Source organism: Bolinopsis microptera, chromosome 1 (genome assembly GCF_026151205.1).
Source record: "Bolinopsis microptera isolate Bmic1 chromosome 1, MBARI_Bmic_1.0, whole genome shotgun sequence".
Taxonomy (NCBI): Eukaryota; Metazoa; Ctenophora; class Tentaculata; order Lobata; family Bolinopsidae; genus Bolinopsis; species Bolinopsis microptera.
This window is the reverse complement of record NC_087072.1, coordinates 17,905,564-17,924,169: the sequence shown is the minus strand read 5'-3', so window position 1 is coordinate 17,924,169 and position 18,606 is coordinate 17,905,564. Positions and strand designations below refer to the sequence as shown.

The following is an 18,606-nucleotide window of genomic DNA, read 5'->3' as shown; positions in this document are numbered from 1 at the left end:
TAGTTCCCACAGTCAGACAACGAATGAGTTAAAAAGTTCCAACAAAATCTTTATAACATCATTGGTGAAACATTTTCGGAAATTTTCAGTACCTAATAAAGATAAGGGTTAATACTCCAATTAAATCAGAAAATTATAATTAAAACGAAAGGATGTTAGGTAAAAAGAAGTCAAACTCTTAAAAAGGGAATGGGAAGCACTCGGGTATGGGGGGTTGTGAGGCCCCAACTAGTAGAAAAATACTAGTCCCTGCATTAATATATATAAGGGTGAAATAATTTAAGGACCATTATCAAAAGTTTTATTTTCAAATAAAAGTGGCATACCAAAAGGATCACATGAATTAATACCATAAGGTTTCAAAGTTCTTAGTTTTTGTATAAGATATAAGACCGAGATATGAAGCATAACGAGTTTATTTATTACGTGTGATCAGGTGATTGGTTTACCTACTCACGTGATTAGGTGACCCCGTTAACCACCCCGTTGCACATTATTGTTACAAATAATTTTTCAGCTCAATGTCCTCCTTCCCATCCACACGTCTACTACAACGGCCAGCACTGTTGTAAATCGAACAAGGAGAAGCACTACAAACCTCAGGGTGCCAAGTGTGACGGCAGTGTGATTCAGAGAGACAGTTTGTGCTGCGCGGGAGACCAACACAAGCCATGTCCCCATGGAAGATGTCAGAGCTTCCGCGGTAAGGTTGATTAGTGATTACGGGGGGGGGGGGGGGGGGGGGGGGGGGTTTGGTCGTTGATTAAGTAATCACATAATCACCCAGTCAATTTTGTTAACGAGATAAATAAAATGCTTGATAACTTCGTCATCTCTAATACTTTATTCCCTCATGAATTCAACTTTCAGGACGTCAAGGGAATATGAATTCCTTGAACTCAAAGACTGAAGGTGATTAAAATTGAAAAGTTATAAATCGGCTTTATTCGTTTTTCTATTGTTAATGCAGAAAAAACCAATTTCATGATCACGAAGTCATTGTCAACTTATGAATATGATGATGGTTTATGATTTTGAATTAATATCCGAATGACCAGTTACATTCATCTGCAGTTAAAAAAACCACCTACATATTATTATTATTATAAAACAGGATCTTACCGACAAAAATGATTCATAAAAATACCTTAATGCGGTAAACTGTACCCTTGAAACAGATTTTCCCAACATCTGTTGCATGCAGCTATATCTTTGATTTCGTTTAATTCATGCAAGTTATCTATGTGCAGATTTCTACTACTTAAATCACTTCTTAAAATAGACAACAAGTTCATTCTAGGTCTCCCCAATCTTCCATTAAATGAATTATCTGATTCAATAGCAAAAGAGAAAGCCGTTTGGGCTGGGGTGTTCTCCATACTCCTTAGAATGTGTCCGAACATCTTCCACAGCTGGTGTTAGATACGCTTGGATAACTTTTCAACTATGCACCTTTCATACAATGCTTTGTTGCTTATCGTACCTTTAGGCCATTTGATGTTTAAAATGGACCTCAGGTGTCTACGATGAAGTGTGTCTATTTTCTCCATGGTTACTTTCTTAAAACTCCAACTGTTTGAGTTATAAATCAATACAGATACAACTTGAGCATCAAGTTGTGTCACCTACATATGATAATTCAAATTGTTTCAGCCCGTGTTGAAAATAACGTAGACTACTGGGGTGCTGACATCAGGAACTTCCGAAGCAAGGGTCTCCGAGATTGTTACAACAACTGTAGAAAACAGAAAGGTTGTGCCTCTTTCACAATGCGCAAGAGAGACAGTTACTGTTGGTTGAAGAAGAAACACAACGGAGCCAGGAGGTTGACCAATAAAAGACATCTCTTAAGTGCTAACATGGTTCTAGCAAAACGTACTGGCAATGCCAACTCTCTGAACTCAAGGACTGAAGGTGTTTAAAATTAAAGAGTTATAAATCGGCTTTATTCATTTTCAAATGTTAAGGAAAAAAAAAAACAATTTCATCATCAAGAAGTCAATTTATCAATATGATGAGCATTTATGATCTTGAACTAAGATCTGAAATTAGTCCAGTTATATTCTATCTACAGTTGTTATAAGCCGCCTTGATATGATAACTTAATTTGTTTCAGCCCGTGTTGAAAATAACGTAGACTACTGGGGTGCTGACATCAGGAACTTCCGAAGCAAGGGTCTCCGAGATTGTTACAACAACTGTAGAAAACAGAAAGGTTGTGCCTCTTTCACAATGCGCAAGAGAGACAGTTACTGTTGGTTGAAGAAGAAACACAACGGAGCCAGGAGGTTGACCAATAAAAGACATCTCTTAAGTGCTAACATGGTTCTAGCAAAACGTACTGGCAATGCCAACTCTCTGAACTCAAGGACTGAAGGTGTTTAAAATTAAAGAGTTATAAATCGGCTTTATTCATTTTCAAATGTTAAGGAAAAAAAAACAATTTCATCATCAAGAAGTCAATTTATCAATATGATGAGCATTTATGATCTTGAACTAAGATCTGAAATTAGTCCAGTTATATTTTATCTACAGTTGTTATAAGCCGCCTTGATATGATAACTTAATTTGTTTCAGCCCGTGTTGAAAATAACGTAGACTACTGGGGTGCTGACATCAGGAACTTCCGAAGCAAGGGTCTCCGAGATTGTTACAACAACTGTAGAAAACAGAAAGGTTGTGCCTCTTTCACAATGCGCAAGAGAGACAGTTACTGTTGGTTGAAGAAGAAACACAACGGAGCCAGGAGGTTGACCAATAAAAGACATCTCTTGAGTGCTAACATGGTTCTAGCAAAACGTACTGGCAATGCCAACTCTCTGAACTCAAGGACTGAAGGTGTTTAAAATTAAAGAGTTATAAATCGGCTTTATTCATTTTCAATTGTTAAGAAAAAAAAACAATTTCATCGTCAAGAAGTCAATTTATCAATATGATGACCATTTATGATCTTGAACTAAGATCTGAAATTAGTCTAGTTATATTCTATCTACAGTTGTTATAAGCCGCCTTGATATGATAACTTAATTTGTTTCAGCCCGTGTTGAAAATAACGTAGACTACTGGGGTGCTGACATCAGGAACTTCCGAAGCAAGGGTCTCCGAGATTGTTACAACAACTGTAGAAAACAGAAAGGTTGTGCCTCTTTCACAATGCGCAAGAGAGACAGTTACTGTTGGTTGAAGAAGAAACACAACGGAGCCAGGAGGTTGACCAATAAAAGACATCTCTTAAGTGCTAACATGGTTCTAGCAAAACGTACTGGCAATGCCAACTCTCTGAACTCAAGGACTGAAGGTGTTTAAAATTAAAGAGTTATAAATCGGCTTTATTCATTTTCAAATGTTAAGGAAAAAAAAAAACAATTTCATCATCAAGAAGTCAATTTATCAATATGATGACCATTTATGATCTTGAACTAAGATCTGAAATTAGTCCAGTTATATTCTATCTACAGTTGTTATAAGCCGCCTTGATATGATAACTTAATTTGTTTCAGCCCGTGTTGAAAATAACGTAGACTACTGGGGTGCTGACATCAGGAACTTCCGAAGCAAGGGTCTCCGAGATTGTTACAACAACTGTAGAAAACAGAAAGGTTGTGCCTCTTTCACAATGCGCAAGAGAGACAGTTACTGTTGGTTGAAGAAGAAACACAACGGAGCCAGGAGGTTGACCAATAAAAGACATCTCTTGAGTGCTAACATGGTTCTAGCAAAACGTACTGGCAATGCCAACTCTCTGAACTCAAGGACTGAAGGTGTTTAAAATTAAAGAGTTATAAATCGGCTTTATTCATTTTCAATTGTTAAGAAAAAAGAACAATTTCATCGTCAAGAAGTCAATTTATCAATATGATGACCATTTATGATCTTGAACTAAGATCTGAAATTAGATTAGTTATATTCTATCTACAGTTGTTATAAGCCGCCTTGATATGATAACTTAATTTGTTTCAGCCCGTGTTGAAAATAACGTAGACTACTGGGGTGCTGACATCAGGAACTTCCGAAGCAAGGGTCTCCGAGATTGTTACAACAACTGTAGAAAACAGAAAGGTTGTGCCTCTTTCACAATGCGCAAGAGAGACAGTTACTGTTGGTTGAAGAAGAAACACAACGGAGCTAGGAGGTTGACCAATAAAAGACATCTCTTGAGTGCTAACATGGTTCTAGCAAAACGTACTGGCAATGCCAACTCTCTGAACTCAAGGACTGAAGGTGTTTAAAATTAAAGAGTTATAAATCGGCTTTATTCATTTTCAATTGTTAAGAAAAAAAAACAATTTCATCATCAAGAAGTCAATTTATCAATATGATGACCTTTATGATCTTGAACTAAGATCTGAAATTAGTCTAGTTATATTCTATCTACAGTTGTTAATTGTTATAAGCCGCCTTGATATGATAACCTAATTTGTTTCAGCCCGTGTTGAAAATAACGTAGACTACTGGGGTGCTGACATCAGGAGCTTCCGAAGCAAGGGTCTCAGAGATTGTTACAACAACTGTAGAAAACAGAAAGGTTGCGCCTCTTTCACCATGCGCAAGAAAGACAGTTACTGTTGGTTGAAGAAGAAACACAACGGAGCCAGGAGGTTGACCGGTAAAGGACATCTCTTGAGTGCTAACATGGTTCTAGCAAAACGTACTGGCAATTCCAACTCTCTGAACTCAAAGACTGAAGGTGATTAAAATTTGAAATTTATAAATCAGCTTTATTCATTTTCAATTGTTAAGAAAAAAACCAATTTAACCATCATGAAGTCAACTTATCAATATGATGACGAATGACGATTTATAATCTTGAACTAAGATATGAAATTAGTCCAATTATATTCCATCTTTGAAACCTGGTGTTGAGCCACCCGCAAGGCTTATTACAGCACTCCAAGAGGGAGTTACAAGACGTTCAGATGTTTACCTTGCTGACACATTTTTACGCTCATTGGAACGTGAATTTTGTGGGGATCTACTTATCGACTCTGGAGATGCACTTAACTGGTTAGACGGCATCAACAGTTCATTTGATCACAATACTAAACGCCGGCTCAGAAGCTTTGCTTTTGACTACAAGGCATTATACGATTCTCTTAAACCCGATTTGGCGATGGAAGCCCTAACTGTTGCTATGACTGAATGTCGAACGGAATGGAGTGAGGAGTTCAAACAATGGATCCTTGCCCTCGTAGACCTCAGCTTCAGAGCTTCTATTGGCCAATTTGAAGGTGATTGCTACCAACAACTAGTCGGAATACCAACGGGAGGAAGCCTCTGTGTACAAATTGCGAATATAGCAGTTTACTATTACATGAGAAAAGTAGTATATTCTGATGAACACTTGATGAAAAACGTGTCAACAGTAAAAAGATACATAGACGATGGAGCGGGTTTTTTTGATGGAACAAAAAGACAGTTTTCAGAATTTATCTCTAATGTCAACTCGAGACTCAGTAGTACTGTAGGTCTTAATATAGATGAGTTCAGCATCGAAGACCCTGGAGGATTTACTTGTTTCCTCGACATACAATTTACATTTGACGTCGATGGAAACCTCCAGACTGACCTGTATGTAAAGGAAACTGATTCTAGGTCTTAACTATACTTTGGATCCACCCATCCTAACCACGTCTACAGCAGCATCATCTATTCCCAATGTCTCCGTCTCCGCCGTATCATCAATGACAATGATAGGTTAGCCCTAAGAATCGACGAGCTGAAAGAGTGCTTTTCGAACTCAAACTACCCGAAAAAGATGATCAACAACATCTCTTCGAAGGTGAAAACATTCGAACGCAGGCTCCCCACCTGCAGGGATACCTCGAACAGTTCTATAATGCTCCCTGTGTCCCCTGATAACACAATACGTGTTATCTCCACCTTCGGAGGTGACGCGGCACTGATAGACGTAATTGAAAAGTTTGAGTCCACCATAGAGACTTCTCCGAGTTTGTCGTCTACCTCTAACACCGACACGACAAGTACAACGGAGACCTCCAACAAGGATAGAAACACCGGCAAAAGACTATTCAGTTATGTTAAACGATCAGGCGCATCTTTGCGGAGAAGACTCCTCAACCCACAATTGCACGCAGAGAATAACACTATAACAAAAACAGAACCTTGCCATCAAAGAAATTGTAAGTGTTGTGCAATGATAGGAAGTGAAAAGTGTATTAATGGAGTCAAGATAAGACAAGCTCCAGGGACCTGTTCTAGCTACAACATAGTCTATATATTCATTTGTAAATTATGTCCATCTCCTTTCTGCTATGATGGACGTACCATTAGGACTTTGCATGAAAGAGTAACCGAACATAGAGCTAACTATTATAAATTATTGAAAGACCCTTCCTTAAAACTTAGTGATGATTTTTTATCTGATGATAGTGACACCTATAGTTTAGCAGCTCACCTTATAGACTCACATAACCTTTCCAATAGACCTGATTTTGATGCTTCTTATAATGTTTTTATCCTAAAGAATTCTAGTCCTAGTAATTTAGAAGTTAACGAACATCTACTTATACAAAAACTCAGAACTTTGAAACCATATGGTATTAATTCATGTGATCCTTTTGGTATGCCACTTTTATTTGAAAATAAAACTTTTGACAATGGTCCTTAAATTATTTCACCCTTAATGCAGGGACTAGTATATTTTTCCGACTAGTTGGGGCCTCACAACCCCCCATACCCGAGTGCTTCCCATTCCATTTTTGAGAGTTTGGCTTCTTTTTACAGCTAACATCCTTTAGTTCAATTTATAATTTTCTGATATAATTGGAGTATTAACCCTTATCTTTATTAGGTACTGAAGATGTCCGAAAATGTTTTACCAATGATGTTATAAAGATTTTGTTGGAATTTTTAAACTCATTCGTTGTCTGACTGTGGGAACTATTGATTCTGTATATTCCATCTACAGTTGATATGAACTGCATTGATATGATAACCTAATTTGTTTCAGCCCGTGTTGAAAATAACGTAGACTACTGGGGTGCTGACATCAGGAGCTTCCGAAGCAAGGGTCTCCGAGATTGTTACAACAACTGTAGAAAACAGAAAGGTTGCGCCTCTTTCACAATGCGTAAGAAAGACAGTTACTGTTGGTTGAAGAAGAAACACAACGGAGCCAGGAGGAAGACCGGTAAAGGACATCTCTTGAGTGCTAACATGGTTCTAGCAAAACGTACTGGCAATGCCAACTCTCTGAACTCAAAGACTGAAGGTGATTAAAATTTAAAATTTATAAATCAGCTTTATTCATTTTCAATTGTTAAGAAAAAAACCAATTTCACGATCATGAAGTCAATTTATCGATATGATGACGAATGACGATTTATAATCTTGAACTAAGATATGAAATTAGTCCAATTATATTCCATCTACAGTTGTTATGAACTGCATTGATATGATAACCTAATTTGTTTCAGCCCGTGTTGAAAATAACGTAGACTACTGGGGTGCTGACATCAGGAGCTTCCGAAGCAAGGGTCTCCGAGATTGTTACAACAACTGTAGAAAACAGAAAGGTTGCGCCTCTTTCACAATGCGCAAGAAAGACAGTTACTGTTGGTTGAAGAAGAAACACAACGGAGCCAGGAGGTTGACCGGTAAAGGACATCTCTTGAGTGCTAACATGGTTCTAGCAAAACGTACTGGCAATGCCAACTCTCTGAACTCAAAGACTGAAGGTGGTTAAAATTGAAGAGTTATAAATCGGTTTTATTCTTTTTCTATTGCTATGAAAATTGTTATGTTCACCATCACGAAGTAAACTTATCAATATTGTGATCATTTATAATCTTGAACTAAGATATGAAATTAGTCCAATTATATTCCATCTACAGTTGTTATGAACTGCATTGATATGATAACCTAATTTGTTTCAGCCCGTGTTGAAAATAACGTAGACTACTGGGGTGCTGACATCAGGAGCTTCCGAAGCAAGGGTCTCCGAGATTGTTACAACAACTGTAGAAAACAGAAAGGTTGCGCCTCTTTCACAATGCGCAAGAAAGACAGTTACTGTTGGTTGAAGAAGAAACACAACGGAGCCAGGAGGTTGACCGGTAAAGGACATCTCTTGAGTGCTAACATGGTTCTAGCAAAACGTACTGGCAATTCCAACTCTCTGAACTCAAAGACTGAAGGTGATTAAAATTTAAAATTTATAAATCAGCTTTATTCATTTTCAATTGTTAAGAAAAAAACCAATTTCATGATCATGAAGTCAACTTATCAATATGATGACGAATGACGATTTATAATCTTGAACTAAGATATGAAATTAGTCCAATTATATTCCATCTACAGTTGTTATGAACTGCATTGATATGATAACCTAATTTGTTTCAGCCCGTGTTGAAAATAACGTAGACTACTGGGGTGCTGACATCAGGAGCTTCCGAAGCAAGGGTCTCCGAGATTGTTACAACAACTGTAGAAAACAGAAAGGTTGCGCCTCTTTCACAATGCGTAAGAAAGACAGTTACTGTTGGTTGAAGAAGAAACACAACGGAGCCAGGAGGAAGACCGGTAAAGGACATCTCTTGAGTGCTAACATGGTTCTAGCAAAACGTACTGGCAATGCCAACTCTCTGAACTCAAGGACTGAAGGTGATTAAAATTTAAAATTTATAAATCAGCTTTATTCATTTTCAATTGTTAAGAAAAAAACCAATTTCACGATCATGAAGTCAACTTATCAATATGCTGACGAATGACGATTTATAATCTTGAACTAAGATATGAAATTAGTCCAATTATATTCCATCTACAGTTGTTATGAACCGCATTGATATGATAACCTAATTTGTTTCAGCCCGTGTTGAAAATAACGTAGACTACTGGGGTGCTGACATCAGGAGCTTCCGAAGCAAGGGTCTCCGAGATTGTTACAACAACTGTAGAAAACAGAAAGGTTGCGCCTCTTTCACAATGCGCAAGAAAGAAAGTTACTGTTGGTTGAAGAAGAAACACAACGGAGCCAGGAGGTTGACCGGTAAAGGACATCTCTTGAGTGCTAACATGGTTCTAGCAAAACGTACTGGCAATGCCAACTCTCTGAACTCAAGGACTGAAGGTGATTAAAATTTAAAATTTATAAATCAGCTTTATTCATTTTCAATTGTTAAGAAAAAAACCAATTTCACGATCATGAAGTCAACTTATCAATATGCTGACGAATGACGATTTATAATCTTGAACTAAGATATGAAATTAGTCCAATTATATTCCATCTACAGTTGTTATGAACCGCATTGATATGATAACCTAATTTGTTTCAGCCCGTGTTGAAAATAACGTAGACTACTGGGGTGCTGACATCAGGAGCTTCCGAAGCAAGGGTCTCCGAGATTGTTACAACAACTGTAGAAAACAGAAAGGTTGCGCCTCTTTCACAATGCGCAAGAAAGACAGTTACTGTTGGTTGAAGAAGAAACACAACGGAGCCAGGAGGTTGACCGGTAAAGGACATCTCTTGAGTGCTAACATGGTTCTAGCAAAACGTACTGGCAATGCCAACTCTCTGAACTCAAAGACTGAAGGTGATTAAAATTTAAAATTTATAAATCAGCTTTATTCATTTTCAATTGTTAAGAAAAAAACCAATTTCATGATCATGAAGTCAACTTATCAATATGCTGACGAATGACGATTTATAATCTTGAACTAAGATATGAAATTAGTCCAATTATATTCCATCTACAGTTGTTATGAACCGCCTTGATATGATAACCTAATTTGTTTCAGCCCGTGTTGAAAATAACGTAGACTACTGGGGTGCTGACATCAGGAGCTTCCGAAGCAAGGGTCTCCGAGATTGTTACAACAACTGTAGAAAACAGAAAGGTTGCGCCTCTTTCACAATGCGCAAGAAAGACAGTTACTGTTGGTTGAAGAAGAAACACAACGGAGCCAGGAGGTTGACCGGTAAAGGACATCTCTTGAGTGCTAACATGGTTCTAGCAAAACGTACTGGCAATGCCAACTCTCTGAACTCAAAGACTGAAGGTGATTAAAATTTAAAATTTATAAATCAGCTTTATTCATTTTCAATTGTTAAGAAAAAAACCAATTTCACGATCATGAAGTCAACTTATCAATATGCTGACGAATGACGATTTATAATCTTGAACTAAGATATGAAATTAGTCCAATTATATTCCATCTACAGTTGTTATGAACCGCATTGATATGATAACCTAATTTGTTTCAGCCCGTGTTGAAAATAACGTAGACTACTGGGGTGCTGACATCAGGAGCTTCCGAAGCAAGGGTCTCCGAGATTGTTACAACAACTGTAGAAAACAGAAAGGTTGCGCCTCTTTCACAATGCGCAAGAAAGACAGTTACTGTTGGTTGAAGAAGAAACACAACGGAGCCAGGAGGTTGACCGGTAAAGGACATCTCTTGAGTGCTAACATGGTTCTAGCAAAACGTACTGGCAATGCCAACTCTCTGAACTCAAAGACTGAAGGTGATTAAAATTTAAAATTTATAAATCAGCTTTATTCATTTTCAATTGTTAAGAAAAAAACCAATTTCACGATCATGAAGTCAACTTATCAATATGCTGACGAATGACGATTTATAATCTTGAACTAAGATATGAAATTAGTCCAATTATATTCCATCTACAGTTGTTATGAACCGCATTGATATGATAACCTAATTTGTTTCAGCCCGTGTTGAAAATAACGTAGACTACTGGGGTGCTGACATCAGGAGCTTCCGAAGCAAGGGTCTCCGAGATTGTTACAACAACTGTAGAAAACAGAAAGGTTGCGCCTCTTTCACAATGCGTAAGAAAGACAGTTACTGTTGGTTGAAGAAGAAACACAACGGAGCCAGGAGGAAGACCGGTAAAGGACATCTCTTGAGTGCTAACATGGTTCTAGCAAAACTTACTGGCAATGCCAACTCTCTGAACTCAAAGACTGAAGGTGATTAAAATTGAAGAGTTATAAATCGGTTTTATTCTTTTCCTATTGCTATGAAAAAACAAATTTCACGATCATGAAGTCAACTTATCAATATAATGACGAATGACGATTTATAATCTTGAACTAAGATATGAAATTAGTCCAATTATATTCCATCTACAGTTGTTATGAACTGCATTGATATGATAACCTAATTTGTTTCAGCCCGTGTTGAAAATAACGTAGACTACTGGGGTGCTGACATCAGGAGCTTCCGAAGCAAGGGTCTCCGAGATTGTTACAACAACTGTAGAAAACAGAAAGGTTGCGCCTCTTTCACAATGCGCAAGAAAGACAGTTACTGTTGGTTGAAGAAGAAACACAACGGAGCCAGGAGGTTGACCGGTAAAGGACATCTCTTGAGTGCTAACATGGTTCTAGCAAAACGTACTGGCAATTCCAACTCTCTAAACTCAAAGACTGAAGGTGATTAAAATTTAAAATTTATAAATCAGCTTTATTCATTTTCAATTGTTAAGAAAAAAACCAATTTCATGATCATGAAGTCAACTTATCAATATGATGACGAATGACGATTTATAATCTTGAACTAAGATATGAAATTAGTCCAATTATATTCCATCTACAGTTGTTATGAACAGCATTGATATGATAACCTAATTTGTTTCAGCCCGTGTTGAAAATAACGTAGACTACTGGGGTGCTGACATCAGGAGCTTCCGAAGCAAGGGTCTCCGAGATTGTTACAACAACTGTAGAAAACAGAAAGGTTGCGCCTCTTTCACAATGCGTAAGAAAGACAGTTACTGTTGGTTGAAGAAGAAACACAACGGAGCCAGGAGGAAGACCGGTAAAGGACATCTCTTGAGTGCTAACATGGTTCTAGCAAAACGTACTGGCAATGCCAACTCTCTGAACTCAAAGACTGAAGGTGATTATAATTGAAGAGTTATAAATCGGTTTTATTCTTTTTCTATTGCTATGAAAAAAACCAAGTTCACCATCACGAAGTCAACTTATCAATATTGTGACCATTATGATCTTGAACTAAGATCTGAAATTAGTCCAATTATATTCCATCTACAGTTGTTATGAACAGCATTGATATGATAACCTAATTTGTTTCAGCCCGTGTTGAAAATAACGTAGACTACTGGGGTGCTGACATCAGGAGCTTCCGAAGCAAGGGTCTCCGAGATTGTTACAACAACTGTAGAAAACAGAAAGGTTGCGCTTCTTTCACAATGCGCAAGAAAGACAGTTACTGTTGGTTGAAGAAGAAACACAACGGAGCCAGGAGGTTGACCGGTAAAGGACATCTCTTGAGTGCTAACATGGTTCTAGCAAAACGTACTGGCAATGCCAACTCTCTGAGCTCAAGGACTGAAGGTGATTAAAATTTAAAATTTATAAATCAGCTTTATTCATTTTCAATTGTTAAGAAAAAAACCAATTTCACGATCATGAAGTCAACTTATCAATATGCTGACGAATGACGATTTATAATCTTGAACTAAGATATGAAATTAGTCCAATTATATTCCATCTACAGTTGTTATGAACCGCCTTGATATGATAACTTAATTTGTTTCAGCCCGTGTTGAAAATAACGTAGACTACTGGGGTGCTGACATCAGGAGCTTCCGAAGCAAGGGTCTCCGAGATTGTTACAACAACTGTAGAAAACAGAAAGGTTGCGCCTCTTTCACAATGCGTAAGAAAGACAGTTACTGTTGGTTGAAGAAGAAACACAACGGAGCCAGGAGGAAGACCGGTAAAGGACATCTCTTGAGTGCTAACATGGTTCTAGCAAAACTTACTGGCAATGCCAACTCTCTGAACTCAAAGACTGAAGGTGATTAAAATTGAAGAGTTATAAATCGGTTTTATTCTTTTCCTATTGCTATGAAAAAACAAATTTCACGATCATGAAGTCAACTTATCAATATAATGACGAATGACGATTTATAATCTTGAACTAAGATATGAAATTAGTCCAATTATATTCCATCTACAGTTGTTATGAACTGCATTGATATGATAACCTAATTTGTTTCAGCCCGTGTTGAAAATAACGTAGACTACTGGGGTGCTGACATCAGGAGCTTCCGAAGCAAGGGTCTCCGAGATTGTTACAACAACTGTAGAAAACAGAAAGGTTGCGCCTCTTTCACAATGCGCAAGAAAGACAGTTACTGTTGGTTGAAGAAGAAACACAACGGAGCCAGGAGGTTGACCGGTAAAGGACATCTCTTGAGTGCTAACATGGTTCTAGCAAAACGTACTGGCAATTCCAACTCTCTAAACTCAAAGACTGAAGGTGATTAAAATTTAAAATTTATAAATCAGCTTTATTCATTTTCAATTGTTAAGAAAAAAACCAATTTCATGATCATGAAGTCAACTTATCAATATGATGACGAATGACGATTTATAATCTTGAACTAAGATATGAAATTAGTCCAATTATATTCCATCTACAGTTGTTATGAACCGCCTTGATATGATAACTTAATTTGTTTCAGCCCGTGTTGAAAATAACGTAGACTACTGGGGTGCTGACATCAGGAGCTTCCGAAGCAAGGGTCTCCGAGATTGTTACAACAACTGTAGAAAACAGAAAGGTTGCGCTTCTTTCACAATGCGCAAGAAAGACAGTTACTGTTGGTTGAAGAAGAAACACAACGGAGCCAGGAGGAAGACCGGTAAAGGACATCTCTTGAGTGCTAACATGGTTCTAGCAAAACGTACTGGCAATGCCAACTCTCTGAACTCAAAGACTGAAGGTGGTTAAAATTGAAGAGTTATAAATCGGTTTTATTCTTTTTCATATTGCTATGAAAAAAACCAAGTTTACCATCACGAATTCAACTTATCAATATTGTGACCATTTATGATCTTGAACTAAGATCTGAAATTATTCTAATTATATTCCATCTACAGTTGTTATGAACAGCATTGATATGATAACCTAATTTGTTTCAGCCCGTGTTGAAAATAACGTAGACTACTGGGGTGCTGACATCAGGAGCTTCCGAAGCAAGGGTCTCCGAGATTGTTACAACAACTGTAGAAAACAGAAAGGTTGCGCCTCTTTCACAATGCGCAAGAAAGACAGTTACTGTTGGTTGAAGAAGAAACACAACGGAGCCAGGAGGAAGACCGGTAAAGGACATCTCTTGAGTGCTAACATGGTTCTAGCAAAACGTACTGGCAATGCCAACTCTCTGAACTCAAAGACTGAAGGTGATTAAAATTGAAGAGTTATAAATCGGTTTTATTCTTTTTCTATTGCTATGAAAAAACCAATTTCACGATCACGAAGTCAACTTATCAATATTGTGATCATTTATAATCTTGAACTAAGATATGAAATTAGTCCAATTATATTCCATCTACAGTTGTTATGAACTGCATTGATATGATAACCTAATTTGTTTCAGCCCGTGTTGAAAATAACGTAGACTACTGGGGTGCTGACATCAGGAGCTTCCGAAGCAAGGGTCTCCGAGATTGTTACAACAACTGTAGAAAACAGAAAGGTTGCGCCTCTTTCACAATGCGCAAGAAAGACAGTTACTGTTGGTTGAAGAAGAAACACAACGGAGCCAGGAGGTTGACCGGTAAAGGACATCTCTTGAGTGCTAACATGGTTCTAGCAAAACGTACTGGCAATTCCAACTCTCTGAACTCAAAGACTGAAGGTGATTAAAATTTAAAATTTATAAATCAGCTTTATTCATTTTCAATTGTTAAGAAAAAAACCAATTTCACGATCATGAAGTCAACTTATCAATATGATGACGAATGACGATTTATAATCTTGAACTAAGATATGAAATTAGTCCAATTATATTCCATCTACAGTTGATATGAACTACATTGATATGATAACCTAATTTGTTTCAGCCCGTGTTGAAAATAACGTAGACTACTGGGGTGCTGACATCAGGAGCTTCCGAAGCAAGGGTCTCCGAGATTGTTACAACAACTGTAGAAAACAGAAAGGTTGCGCCTCTTTCACAATGCGTAAGAAAGACAGTTACTGTTGGTTGAAGAAGAAACACAACGGAGCCAGGAGGTTGACCGGTAAAGGACATCTCTTGAGTGCTAACATGGTTCTAGCAAAACGTACTGGCAATGCCAACTCTCTGAACTCAAAGACTGAAGGTGATTAAAATTTAAAATTTATAAATCAGCTTTATTCATTTTCAATTGTTAAGAAAAAAAACCAATTTCACGATCATGAAGTCAATTTATCGATATGATGACGAATGACGATTATAATCTTGAACTAAGATATGAAATTAGTCCAATTATATTCCATCTACAGTTGTTATGAACTGCATTGATATGATAACCTAATTTGTTTCAGCCCGTGTTGAAAATAACGTAGACTACTGGGGTGCTGACATCAGGAGCTTCCGAAGCAAGGGTCTCCGAGATTGTTACAACAACTGTAGAAAACAGAAAGGTTGCGCCTCTTTCACAATGCGTAAGAAAGACAGTTACTGTTGGTTGAAGAAGAAACACAACGGAGCCAGGAGGTTGACCGGTAAAGGACATCTCTTGAGTGCTAACATGGTTCTAGCAAAACGTACTGGCAATTCCAACTCTCTGAACTCAAAGACTGAAGGTGATTAAAATTTAAAATTTATAAATCAGCTTTATTCATTTTCAATTGTTAAGAAAAAAAACCAATTTCACGATCATGAAGTCAACTTATCAATATGATGATGAATGACGATTATAATCTTGAACTAAGATATGAAATTAGTCCAATTATATTCCATCTACAGTTGTTATGAACTGCATTGATATGATAACCTAATTTGTTTCAGCCCGTGTTGAAAATAACGTAGACTACTGGGGTGCTGACATCAGGAGCTTCCGAAGCAAGGGTCTCCGAGATTGTTACAACAACTGTAGAAAACAGAAAGGTTGCGCCTCTTTCACAATGCGCAAGAAAGACAGTTACTGTTGGTTGAAGAAGAAACACAACGGAGCCAGGAGGAAGACCGGTAAAGGACATCTCTTGAGTGCTAACATGGTTCTAGCAAAACGTACTGGCAATTCCAACTCTCTGAACTCAAAGACTGAAGGTGATTAAAATTTAAAATTTATAAATAAGCTTTATTCATTTTCAATTGTTAAGAAAAAAACCAATTTCACGATCATGAAGTCAACTTATCAATATGATGATGAATGACGATTTATAATCTTGAACTAAGATATGAAATTAGTCCAATTATATTCCATCTACAGTTGTTATGAACTGCATTGATATGATAACTTAATTTGTTTCAGCCCGTGTTGAAAATAACGTAGACTACTGGGGTGCTGACATCAGGAGCTTCCGAAGCAAGGGTCTCCGAGATTGTTACAACAACTGTAGAAAACAGAAAGGTTGCGCCTCTTTCACAATGCGTAAGAAAGACAGTTACTGTTGGTTGAAGAAGAAACACAACGGAGCCAGGAGGATGACCGGTAAAGGACATCTCTTGAGTGCTAACATGGTTCTAGCAAAACGTACTGGCAATGCCAACTCTCTGAACTCAAAGACTGAAGGTGATTAAAATTTAAGATTCATAAATCAGCTTTATTCATTTTCAATTGTTAAGAAAAAACCAATTTCACGATCATGAAGTCAACTTATCAATATGATGATGAATGACGATTTATAATCTTGAACTAAGATATGAAATTAGTCCAATTATATTCCATCTACAGTTGTTATGAACTGCATTGATATGATAACCTAATTTGTTTCAGCCCGTGTTGAAAATAACGTAGACTACTGGGGTGCTGACATCAGGAGCTTCCGAAGCAAGGGTCTCCGAGATTGTTACAACAACTGTAGAAAACAGAAAGGTTGCGCCTCTTTCACAATGCGTAAGAAAGACAGTTACTGTTGGTTGAAGAAGAAACACAACGGAGCCAGGAGGTTGACCGGTAAAGGACATCTCTTGAGTGCTAACATGGTTCTAGCAAAACGTACTGGCAATTCCAACTCTCTGAACTCAAAGACTGAAGGTGATTAAAATTTAAAATTTATAAATCAGCTTTATTCATTTTCAATTGTTAAGAAAAAAACCAATTTCATGATCATGAAGTCAACTTATCAATATGATGACGAATGACGATTTATAATCTTGAACTAAGATATGAAATTAGTCCAATTATATTCCATCTACAGTTGTTATGAACTGCATTGATATGATAACCTAATTTGTTTCAGCCCGTGTTGAAAATAACGTAGACTACTGGGGTGCTGACATCAGGAGCTTCCGAAGCAAGGGTCTCCGAGATTGTTACAACAACTGTAGAAAACAGAAAGGTTGCGCCTCTTTCACAATGCGTAAGAAAGACAGTTACTGTTGGTTGAAGAAGAAACACAACGGAGCCAGGAGGAAGACCGGTAAAGGACATCTCTTGAGTGCTAACATGGTTCTAGCAAAACGTACTGGCAATTCCAACTCTCTGAACTCAAAGACTGAAGGTGATTAAAATTTAAAATTTATAAATCAGCTTTATTCATTTTCAATTGTTAAGAAAAAAACCAATTTCATGATCATGAAGTCAACTTATCAATATAATGACGAATGACGAATGACGATTTATAAACTTGAACTAAGATATGAAATTAGTCCAATTATATTCCATCTACAGTTGTTATGAACTGCATTGATATGATAACTTAATTTGTTTCAGCCCGTGTTGAAAATAACGTAGACTACTGGGGTGCTGACATCAGGAGCTTCCGAAGCAAGGGTCTCCGAGATTGTTACAACAACTGTAGAAAACAGAAAGGTTGCGCTTCTTTCACAATGCGCAAGAAAGACAGTTACTGTTGGTTGAAGAAGAAACACAACGGAGCCAAAAGGAAGACCGGTAAAGGACATCTTTTGAGTGCTAACATGGTCCTTAAACGAGGTAAGAACAGATTTTGAGATAATTTGTAACATTTTTTTATTAACATTTTTTAAAGATCTTGTATAATCTATCCAAAAATTGCTGATTTTATTATAACTATTATTTTGTTTAATTTATCCAAAAATTGCTGATTTTATTATAACTATTATCAACTTGATAAAAAACTTTGTTCTTGCCTTTTGAGATACTTTGCCTACTTCTAGATTCTAGAAGGAAATGCTAATTTAGTATTTAGCTAAGGTTTATACCATGCAGTGTATGAAATATTTGGAATAATGAGCAATCGATTTGATTTTAAACACTTTAGGTGGAAAAGTTAAGGTGACATCTGGAGTTGCAGTTACTGCTAAATGGCAAGCTATACCAGGAAGACTGATTCGTATCTCCAAAGGAAGATCTGGCGTGTGGGGTGTTAACAGGGGAGGAAATATCTACAAGCTTAACAGTAACGGTATTGAACTAATCATTAATTTATCAAACGAAATAGTTTATCAACAAACAACATTTGTTGCAAATTAGCGAAGATTGAATATGAAATAACCATATTTATCGTTAATGAGTATTGTTAGATTGGTCATTAAAAAGAAACGTTCTCGTAGGAAAAAGCTGGACTAAAATACCTGGTAACTTAGTACAAATTTCATCTGGTTCGTCTGTATGGGGAGTCAACAGACATGGTCAGATCTATAGATATGCGGGTCACAACAAATGGCAGCGAATA

At 37.2% G+C, this 18,606-nt stretch overlaps 1 protein-coding gene across 1 annotated transcript; it reads left to right on the top strand.

Moving 5' to 3' along the window:
- Window positions 1-1,659: 1,659 nt before the first annotated feature.
- Window positions 1,660-17,902, top strand: LOC134821656 (uncharacterized). Its single transcript, XM_063832390.1, has 31 exons — window positions 1,660-1,914; window positions 2,117-2,377; window positions 2,578-2,838; window positions 3,038-3,298; window positions 3,501-3,761; window positions 3,961-4,221; window positions 4,427-4,687; window positions 6,971-7,231; window positions 7,437-7,697; window positions 7,896-8,156; window positions 8,362-8,622; window positions 8,828-9,088; window positions 9,294-9,554; window positions 9,760-10,020; window positions 10,226-10,486; window positions 10,692-10,952; window positions 11,157-11,417; window positions 11,623-11,883; window positions 12,081-12,341; window positions 12,547-12,807; window positions 13,012-13,272; window positions 13,478-13,738; window positions 13,938-14,198; window positions 14,396-14,656; window positions 14,862-15,122; window positions 15,328-15,588; window positions 15,794-16,054; window positions 16,260-16,520; window positions 16,725-16,985; window positions 17,191-17,451; window positions 17,664-17,902. The coding sequence occupies exons 1-31, from the start codon at window positions 1,770-1,772 to the stop codon at window positions 17,900-17,902; spliced, it is 7,953 nt and encodes a 2,650-aa protein (XP_063688460.1). The 5' UTR covers window positions 1,660-1,769.
- The last annotated feature ends 704 nt before the right edge of the window (window positions 17,903-18,606 follow it).